A 10,393-nucleotide genomic window follows, 5' to 3' on the forward strand; every position below is an offset into this window, starting at 1 on the left:
GCAGTGGCGCGATCTCGGCTCACTGCAAGCTCCGCCTCCCAGGTTCAGGCCATTCTCCTGCCTCAGCCTCCGAGTAGCTGGGACTACAGGCGCCCGCCACCACGCCCGGCTAGTTTTTTGTATTTTTAGTAGAGACGGGGTTTCACCATGTTAGCCAGGATGGTCTCGATCTCCTGACCTCGTGATCCACCCACCTCGGCCTCCCAAAGTGCTGGGATTACAGGCTTGAGCCACCGCGCCCGGCCTCTGTTTTGTGTTTCTTTGTATGGTTTTTGAGACAGGGTCTCGCTGTGTGGCCTAGGCTGGAGTGCAATGGCACCATCGCAGCTCACTGCATCCTCAAATTCCTGGGCTCAAGCAATCCTCCCACCTCAGACTCCTGAGTAGCTGGGACCACAGGCCTGAGCTACCACGTCAGCTAGTTTTTAAAATTAATTTTTGTAGATACCGAGTCTCACTGTATTGCCCAGGTGAAAATAAATTTAGAAATATAAACTTTAAATGTAACAATTGCACCAGGCGAGGTGGCTCACGCCTGTAATCTCAGCACTTTGGGAGGCCAAGGCTGGCAGATCACTTGAGGTCAGGATTTGGAGAGGTCAGATCACTTGAGGTCAGGAGTTGGTCAGCCTGGCCAACATGGTGAAACTCCATCTCTACTAAAAATAAAAAAAATTTAGCCAGGCGTGGTGGCGCATGCCTGTAATCCCAGCTACTCAGGAGGCTGAGGCAGGAGAATTGCTTGAACCGGGAGGCAGAGACCTGCAGTGAGATGAGATCGCGCCACTGCATCCCAGCCTGGGCAACAGAGCGACACTATGTCTCAAAATAAATCAATAAATAAATCAATAAATTTAATAACTGCAGAGCGTGGTGGCTCACACTTGTAACTGCAGCATTTTAGGAAGCCGAGGCAGGAGGATCGCTTGAGCCCAGGTGTTTGAGACAAGCCTGGACAACGAAGCAAAACCCTGTCTCTACTGAAATTTAAAAAAAAAAATTGTGGGGAAAAGAAAGAGATCAGCCTGTTACTGTGTCTATATAGAAAGAAGTACACATAAGAGACTCCATTTTGTTCTGTATTTGAGATGCTGTTAATCTGTGACCCTACCCCCAACCTTGTCCTTGCAAGAGACATGTGCTGTGGTAACTCAAGGTTTAATGGATTTTGGGCGTGCAGGGTGTGTCTTTGTTCCTAGAAAAGCTAGGTATTGTCCAAGGTTTATCCCCATGTGATAGGATGAAACAATGTTGCTAAAAGGTTTATCTCAAGGCACAGGATTTTCCTTTAAACTTATTCATGTCACAGAGATCCTTGTTCTTATGTCTTACTGCTAATTTCCTCCCTAAAAATGATCCTATTGTCCTGCCACTCCCTTATCTTTAAGATGGTAAAGATAATTATCTATAAATACTAAGGGAACTCAGAGGCCGGTGCCGGCGTGGGTCCTCTGTAAGCTGAGCACCGGTCCCCTGGGCCCCCGCTTTTCTTTCTCTATACTTTGTCTCTGTGTCTTATTTCTTTTCTCAAGTCTCTCGTTCCACCTAACGAGAAACACCCACAGGTGTGGAGGGGCAGGCCACCCCTTCAAAAAAAAAATTAGCCAGGTGTGGTGGCGCCCACCTGTGGTCCCAGCTACTCGGGAGGCTGAGGTGGGAGGAGTGCTTGAGCCCAGAAATTAGAGGTTGCAGTGAGCTGTGACGGTGCCATTGCACTCCAGCCTGGGCGACAGAGAGGTACCCCCCTCTCTAATTAACTGAACAATAAATAAATAAATAAGTAAATACAATAATTATTCCTAAGGAAACTTCATCTCATGTGCCTCTACCTGTACCAACGTAATGAACCCTTGAGTTCATAAACTAGCTTTTGGGAAAGGTTGATCTCTTGTCTCCGGCATTTTACAGATGAGAAAACTAAGGCTAAGACGGCAGAGGTGTCTCCGAGGCTCCAAGAAAGACCAATGATGCTGTGACTACTGCTCCAATTCTCCAGGGCTACATTTATCCTCCTCCAGCCTCCAGCAAATACTTTCACAAGCGCTTTTTCCCGGACAAGAGTAAGACGCGGAGGCTCGGGGACTGGGAGCGGCCGGGAGAGCGCAGAGGAGAGGAGCTCGGAGCTCGGGGACCAGCACGGGCCTGAGACAGCAGCGGCCACCAGGGGGGGCGCGTGGGCTCCGGAGCCCAAGCACGCCTCAAGGGGTGGGACTCGCGGCGGTGCGCATGCGTTCGAAGGAAGGTGGAGGCGCAGGTCCGGGCGAAGGGCGATACGGTGGCCGAGAGGGCACGGAGCGGAGGACGGTGGCCGACGAGATCGGGCATGGAGCATCTGGAGCGCTGCGAGTGGTTGCTGCGGGGGACGCTGGTGCGGGCGGCCGTTCGGCGCTACCTGCCCTGGGCCCTGGTGGCCTCCATGCTGGCGGGCTCCCTCCTCAAGGAGTTGTCCCCGCTGCCCGAGAGCTACCTCAGCAACAAGCGCAACGTCCTCAACATGTGAGTGCACCCCGATCCTCTGCTGTCCCCGCCAGAGCCGGCCCGCTGTAGCCTCGCCCAGAGAAGCCGGTGCTACCTGCCGTGGTGGACGAGTCATTGGAGGGAGGTCCTCCTCCTAGCCGTGACAGCAGCATCTGTACGCGTGTCACGCCTGGGAGGCCCCGGGGTAGCTGGTGTCACTAGCAGTTCGTGTTTGCAGACCCACTTTGGGCAGCCTGAGCTTGACTGGGCAGGTGGTGACGAGCGGGGTCGTGTGTGTCTCTGTGTGTAAGGATATGGAATGGGGTGGGGACGAACCAGCCCATGTCGACACTCCCCCGCCGCCCCGTGGAGTCAGGAGCTGATCCCTGCCCTGTTTGGGAGATGCCACCTCACCTCTGCCCTGCCTGCCTGTGTCAGACCCTGCACAGACCCCACCCTGCGTCAGATCAGATCCCCCCAGCGTGTGGCAGAATCCCATTACGACCGGTGGAAGAGCCTCGCCTCAGCCTGTGACAGGCAGAACCCCCGCTCCGAGATACTCACAGAGGAGTGGAACCCCCTAGCCTGTGCCCTTTCCCCTGGATCTCCTTGGATCATCTCAGCCACTCAGAATGCATGGCAGTGGTCCAGAAAAGCAATCCCAGCTGGGCGCTTTGAGACATCTCCTTAACTTCACCCATCCACTTCTTTGCTTGCTTGCTTGCTTGCTTTTTTCACAACTCCCGGTTAGAAAGTTTATTGCACAAAAACTCTGTTGCAGTCATAAAGGGAAATTCTAAAAGATAAAACTGCTCCCTTGATGTGAACCTAAGTGTTTTCCAGAATAAGTGTCTCCGGCGTGTCCTGAAAGTCAGCCCAACTTTGGTTATCTGCTTAAAACCCTGGTTCCTTTCACAGGCAGCTTCCTCAAATGCCTGACGGGTCTTGGCTCTGGCAAGATCTTCCTTATCAGTCCCAGTGAAGATTTTAGTGACAGGCCCGGGGGTGGTGCCTGAGAAGCCACTGGAACCCAGAAAAGAGTCCTTCTGTCCTTGGCCCACCTTCCTTCCTCACCCACCCTGAGAGGCTGGGCTAAGAATAGAGCAGGAGAGTGGTAGTGGCCGCAAGTCTCTGTCCTGGGTTTAGGTCAGCCGCCCTTTGTAAGCACCGGGAGGCGGACAAGGCAGCTGCTGCTTCCTCTGGCCTAGGTGAGCTGGGAGCCAAGTGGCCTGGCTGACAACACACCCCTGTTGTTTGGAGGTAGTCATGGATCCTGGAGTTTTGTTCCAAGCCTCTATGCTGATTAATGAGAGAGAACTAGTGAATCCTGGGATATAGAAGGGATCTTAAAAATCATTTGTTCCTCCCAGCTGTCTAATAGCTGAAGAAACTGAGGGTTGGAGAGGTAGGAGGTATAATAAGTGAGTGTCAAAATCTGAACCCGTGTCTTTGGCTTAAAGTAAAGCTCATTGTTTTAAGACTGTTTCTGCCATTAGGAAAGAACCAGGCTGGGTGTAGTGGCTCATACCTGTAATCCCAGCACTTTGGGAGGTTGAGGCAGGATAATTGCTTGAGGCCTAGAGTTCAAGACCAGTATGGACAACATAGCAAGGCCCCAGCTCCACAAAAATAATAATTTTAAAAAAATTAGCCAGGCCGTTGGCACACACCTGTAGTCCCAGCTATTTGTGAGACCGAGGCAGGAGGATTGCTTGGGCCCAGGAGTTTGAGGCTACAGTGAGGTGTGATTGTGCCACTGCATGCAAGCCTGGGCGACAGAGTGAGACCCTGTCTAAAAAATAGAAATAAAAAATAAAAAACCACATATGGTATGGGAGAAACAGCATGAGCTTGGGGGCTGTCTAAACCGTGGTTTAATCTGTGCATGCTGGTTCTGTGAGTGTGACCCTGGCAAGGTACTGAACTTCCTGAACCTTGGATTTCTTGTCTATAAAATGGAACAATGGCACCTTCCTCCCAGGGTAAATGTGAGTGCTCTATGGGAAAGTGAATGTGTGTGAAAGCTCCTGGCATTAGATGCTCAATTATTATTATATATTTTTATTATTTTCCTAAGTAAATAACATAGTGCTTGACATCACAGATCCTGGATTTGAATCCGGCTCCTCCACTTTCGGCCTCCACTTTGGGTGGAGCACTTCCCTCTGTCTCAGTTTTCTTCTCTGTTAAAGGCAGATAATAACAGTACTTAACTCATAGAGTTGTGAATGGATTACCTGGTTAATACATTTAAAGTACTTACACAGGGGTAGGGTAGGGGAGGAGGGGAGGGCTGGGCATGGTGGCTCATGCCTGTAATCCCAGCACTTTGGGAGGCCGAAGTGGCCGGATCATTTGAGGCCAGGAGTTCGAGACCAGCCTGGCTAACATGGTGAAACCCTATCTCTACTAAAAATACAAAAATTAGCCAGGTGGGGTGATACGCACCTGTAATCCCAGCTACTCGGGAGGCTGAGGCAGGAGGATTGCTTGAACCTGGGAGGCAGAGGTTGCAGTGAGCCGAGATTGTGCCACTGCACTCCAGCCTGAGTGACAGAGCGAGACTCTGTCTCAAAAAATAAATAAATAAATAAATAAATAAATAAATAAATAAATAAATAAATGAAGTACTTAGTAAGTGAAGTATATGGTAAGTACTTAAAGCATGATAGTTGCTATGATCTGTAGCTTTGATCGGTTTTCTCATCTTCCCTCCCCTGGCAGTCTAGAGACCTGAGTCCTGACATGGTGTCCTCTCCGCCGTGTTCCCTCTCTTCACTTCCACTTTCCTCCTCTGTCAGGTATTTTGTCAAAATGGCCTGGGCCTGGACGTTCTGTCTCCTCCTGCCTTTCATTGCCCTCACCAACTACCATCTGACCGGCAAGGCTGGCCTGGTCCTGCGGCGGCTGAGCACCCTGCTTGTGGGCACGGCCATCTGGTACATCTGCACCTCCATCTTCTCCAACATCGAACACTACACGGGCAGCTGCTACCAGTCCCCGGCCCTGGAGGGGGTCAGAAAGGAACACCAGAGCAAGCAGCAGTGCCACCAGGAAGGGGGCTTTTGGCATGGCTTTGACATCTCAGGTCACTCCTTCCTGCTGACCTTCTGCGCCCTCATGATTGTTGAAGAGATGTCCGTGCTGCATGAGGTGAAGACGGACCGAAGCCACTGCCTCCACACCGCCATCACCACCCTGGTTGTGGCCCTGGGCATTCTGACTTTCATCTGGGTGTTGATGTTTCTGTGCACAGCTGTTTATTTCCACAACTTGTCCCAGAAGGTGTCTGGCACCTTGTTCGGTTTGCTGGGCTGGTACGGGACATACGGGTTTTGGTATCCAAAAGCCTTTTCCCCAGGACTTCCTCCCCAGAGCTGTAGTTTGAATTTGAAGCAAGATAGTTACAAGAAATAAAAGAGTAACAGGGTGGGGACAGAAGGACAATGGCTAATCGATTTTTCAAATATATATTTTGCTTAGTTATTTGGCTAAATTATTGATCCTACTTCAGAGGGAAAGTGTACCAGGCAGTTTTGGTGGGTAGTGCTGAAGTCTGGGGAGTGAGTTTAGTCCTCAGACTATTCTTGGCAACATCACCAGTGTTGCAAGCACCACCATTCCCAGTTAGGCACTTTTTGTCCCTGGTAACACTCTTTATCTGGAACACTCCTTTTGTCCTTGGAGTGGGGAACTAAGGCTCAGCAAAACGGCAGAATCAGGAAAACCTCTATGGTGTGGCTCAAGGGGAGCCCAGAGCCTTGGGACTCCTTTGCTGCCTTCTCCCTGGTTCTGGTAGTCTTTAGATTTTCATGGCTCTTACTGCTGTTACTTAACAGTATTTTCCGGCCGGGCATGGTGGCTCACACCTGTAATCCCTGCACTTTAGGAGGCTGAGGCAGGTGGATCATCTGAGATCAGGAGTTCGAGACCAGCCTGGCCAACATGGCGAACCTCATTTCTTCTAAAAATACAAAAATTAGCTGGGTGTGGTGGCAGGCGCTGGTAGTCCCAGCTACTCAGGAGGCTGAGATAGGAGAATTGCTTGGACCTAGAAGATGGAGGTTGCAGTGAGCCGAGATTGCACCACTGCATTCCAGCCTGGGTTACAGAAAAAACAAAACAAAACAGTATTTCCCACTGGTCAATTTTGCATAGGCATCTGTTTAAGGCAGGGTTCTTTTTTTTTTTTTTTGAGACGGAGTTTCGCTCTTGTTGCCTAGGCTGGAGTGCAATGGCGCGATCTTGGCTCACCGCAACCTCTGCATCCCAGGTTCAAATGATTCTCCTGCCTCAGCCTCCCGAGTAGCTGGGATTACAGGCATGCGCCACCATGCCCGGCTAATTTTGTATTTTTCGTAGAGACAGGGTTTCTCCATGTTGGTCAGGCTGGTCTCAAACTCCAGACCTCAGGCGATCCGCCTGCCTCGGCCTCCCAAAGTGCTGGGATTACAGGCGTGAGCCACTGCGCCCAGCTCAGGCAGCGTTCTTTATAACAACACCCTGGTGCCTGAAGGACATTCTCTGGTTGTAATATTTGTTTCATCCATGAAATGTTTATGACTTGTGATTAGCCACCAAAACTGGCCCTTTTAGATGCAGTGCCTCTCCAACCAAGTATTGGATGATTTGTATGTAGTGGGATATGATCATTTTCTGTCCATGTTTCAATTACTATATGCTGGTTTTTTGGAGCAATAAGATTACTTTTTTTCTGTTTTATTTTGAGCGAATCTTTTAGTTTTTGATAAGAACTATGGCATTTGTTCTCTGTTGATAAAACTCCTGAAAATAACTCACAACACCAGTGCTACACTCTGGCACATGTAGGTTGTTTTGAGGGTTGGTTGGTTGGTTGGTTGGTTGGTTGGTTGGTTGGTTGGTTTAGAACACTAATGTGGTTGTTATAAACTAAACGCTGAGATTATGATCTTAAATTCCACCTCATGGGGCTGTTTTCTCTGTTAGCAGTGAAACCTGGGCCGGGTGTACTGGCTTACACCTGGAATCCTGGCACTTTGGGAGGCTGAGGTAGGAGGATTACTGGAGCCCAGGAGTTTGAGACCAGCCTAGGCAACATAGTGAGAACCCCGTTTCTGTAAATAAATAAGATAATCAAACCAGAAAGCAGGCATTTTAGTAACAACCTGATGAATTGTAAGGTGAATCAGGGTAATTTTGCAGAATGCGTTCTTTCACCGAAACTTCCCTGACCATGTATCAGTGGTATAGGCCGAACAGTGTGCTTCAGGGTCGTCTGCTGAGTACATTGATCACTCTGCTGTGGCCCAGGGCATCTGTACCTTTTGGACAAGATTATGATAATTCAGAAGTGAAGTAAAATGCCTCCCTCTGATGGCAGAAAGCCAACCTGTTTGCAAAATCACCCTTATTAAAGGGTGGCATGGCTGTGGCTCCTCCCTCCTGTTACCTGCATCACCAACTGAATTAAACCAAACCATGCCTGGGCCTGTTGAACTGGTCTTGAAATCAGTTTCCTTTTTCTCTTCCCTTTGCAGCACTTTTCAGTTTCCAGCTTTGTCATTCTGTGGCCTTTGCTGTGACAATGCTGGGAAGGGTTAGAAATCCTGTCATCTCCATCCACAAAGGCACAGTTCCACGCCCTGTGATAAGATGTCCCCTCTTCTCTCCCAGACTGTCTCCTTAAGCCTTTCAAACTGAGCCCCTTGCTGTTGGGGTAATCACCCTTAAAGCCGCCTTGATGCCCCTCTCTCCAGTCAAGCCTCATAGTAGCATTAACTGAGAAGCACTACACCTGACTGGCTTCACGCACGCTTAGGTGGTTGAGGGTGAATCTTCAGCGTAAAATCTTTTACTATAAAGATATATTTTAAATATTTCATATCCCATCAAGTTGCAGGTTAACTTTATCGGTCACAATGAGTCATGATTTGTTGCACCCAAAAGGAGCAGAAACACAGGTGATGAGCTATGGGAGGTGTCACCATGGTGCTTTGGAGGTGTTGGCAAGATGTGACCCTTGTTGCGTACACCCATAAGCCAGTGGTGGGAGTGGCCGTGGAGTAGATGGCAGGGGCTTCTTGAAGGGATTGAAAGCTCTCCTAGGCCGGGCACGGTGGCTCACACCTGTCATCCCAGCACTTTGGGAGGCCGAGATGGGAGGATCACTTGAGGCCAGGCCAGCCTGGCCAACATGGTGAAACCCTGTCTCGACTAAAAATACAAAAATTAGTCAGGTGTGGTGGTACACGCCTGTAATCCCAGCTACTCGGGAAGCTGGGGCAGGAGTATTGCTTGAACCCAGGAGGCAGAGGTTGCAGTGAGCTAGGATCACACCACTGCACTCCAGCCTGAGTGACAGAGTGAGACTCCATCTCAAAAAAAAAAAAAAAAAAAAAAAAAAGCCTCTGCTAAGTGTTGTGTTCAGCACTAAAAGGGAACAGGCACAGGGTGACCCCAGAAATTCATCTGTGACACTTAAATCTCCAGATATTTATCCCATGTGGGTCTGATTCAGGCTCAGCACTAAATTAATTCTATGTGGAAAGTGTCCATTGCAGAGCCTTCTGTGTCGATGAGGCTTCCGCCACTTGTCCATGCTTGGGCCCCTTGCCTTTTCCTTGGGAGCATGCTTTCTGTTCCTATGTGAGACATTTCAACTGTAAGTGAAATGATTTGGGCTCAAGCAAACATGAGATGTGGGTTCATATCTTGGCAGTATTCCCGATAGCTGTGTGATCATGGCAAACCTTGTTTCCATTGTCTGTCAGGTGGAGACGATGAAGGGAAATGGGGCATGTAAAGTGCGCAGCGTCTGTGCTTAGCAGGCCATAGTCTCCCTGCCTCCTTTTTCTTGAGTAAGCCTTTAGAACTTTCTCACTCCTTTAGAGAAGGCAGAGAAACGAATATATTTTGGGTGCCATTTGGAGTCTGGGTCTTTTGTTTAAACTGTATTGTGTTGAAAAGTGTCTGTCACCCCCAGGCTCTGGGGGCATCTGTGATCATAGAATACTGCCACGCTTATTTTGCCTCTGTATGTTGAGATTAATTCACTGACGCCTCATTTTCCACGTGCATCTGTCATAGTCTGGGTACCAGACTGTATTTAGAGAATGACTTTTGCCACTGTTATATACACACAGATCGTGTGTGTAAACAAGCAAATGAAAGTAAACTGAGATAATGAAATCCCACATTTCAGCGTTGTGTGTGTTCTTTTCTAATATTCTTTTTTTTTTTTTTTTTTTTTTTTTGAGACGGAGTCTCGCTCTGTCACCCAGACTGGAGTGCAGTGGCCGGATCTCAGCTCACTGCAAGCTCTGCCTCCCGGGTTCACGCCATTCTCCTGCCTCAGCCTCCCAAGTAGCTGGGACTACAGGCGCCCACCACCATACCCGGCTAATTTTTTGTGTTTTTAGTAGAGACGGGGTTTCACCGTGTTAGCCAGGATGGTCTCGATCTCCTGACCTCGTGATCCACCCGCCTCCGCCTCCCAAAGTGCTGGGATTACAGGCGTGAGCCACCGCGCCCGGCCTCTAATATTCTTAAGGAAGTACAGAGCCCAGTAAACCTCAGCCCACTTGGTGAAAGTAGGTAATTCTTTCTCAATTTAACTTGTCATATACAGGTTATTTTATGGCTAGAGTTGCTCCTGTTTTTCCCCCAGGTCTTGTAACATAAATGCGTGTTCAGGCCGGGCGCGGTGGCTCAAGCCTGTAATCCCAGCACTTTGGGAGGCCGAGGTGGGCGGATCACGAGGTCAGGAGATCAAGACCATCCTGGCTAACACGGTGAAACCCCATCTCTACTAAAAATGCAAAAAATTAGCCGGGTGTGGCGGCCGGCGCCTGTAGTCCCAGCTACTCGGGAGGCTGAGGCAGCAGAATGGCGTAAACCCGGGAGGCGGAGCTCGCAGTGAGCCGAGACCGCACCACTGCACTCCAGCCTGGGCAAC

The 10,393-nt window shown here is 49.6% G+C and overlaps 1 protein-coding gene across 1 annotated transcript; it reads left to right on the forward strand.

Moving 5' to 3' along the window:
- Positions 1-2,226: 2,226 nt before the first annotated feature.
- FITM2 (fat storage inducing transmembrane protein 2) lies at positions 2,227-9,632 on the forward strand. The gene is made up of 2 exons (XM_025400665.1): positions 2,227-2,496; positions 5,259-9,632. The coding sequence occupies exons 1-2, from the start codon at positions 2,324-2,326 to the stop codon at positions 5,872-5,874; spliced, it is 789 nt and encodes a 262-aa protein (XP_025256450.1). The 5' UTR covers positions 2,227-2,323; the 3' UTR covers positions 5,875-9,632.
- Positions 9,633-10,393: the final 761 nt, after the last annotated feature.

The sequence above is a fragment of the Theropithecus gelada genome, chromosome 10 (genome assembly GCF_003255815.1).
Source record: "Theropithecus gelada isolate Dixy chromosome 10, Tgel_1.0, whole genome shotgun sequence".
NCBI lineage: Eukaryota > Metazoa > Chordata > Mammalia > Primates > Cercopithecidae > Theropithecus > Theropithecus gelada.

Excerpts from the sequence above, each read along its gene's own strand:
- FITM2 (XM_025400665.1), top strand. The coding sequence starts at position 2,324 with ATGGAGCATCTGGAGCGCTGCGAGTGGTTGCTGCGGGGGACGCTGGTG. Across the intron at positions 2,497-5,258 it reads AAGCGCAACGTCCTCAACAT|GTATTTTGTCAAAATGGCCT; the intron begins GTGAGTGCACCC and ends CTCCTCTGTCAG.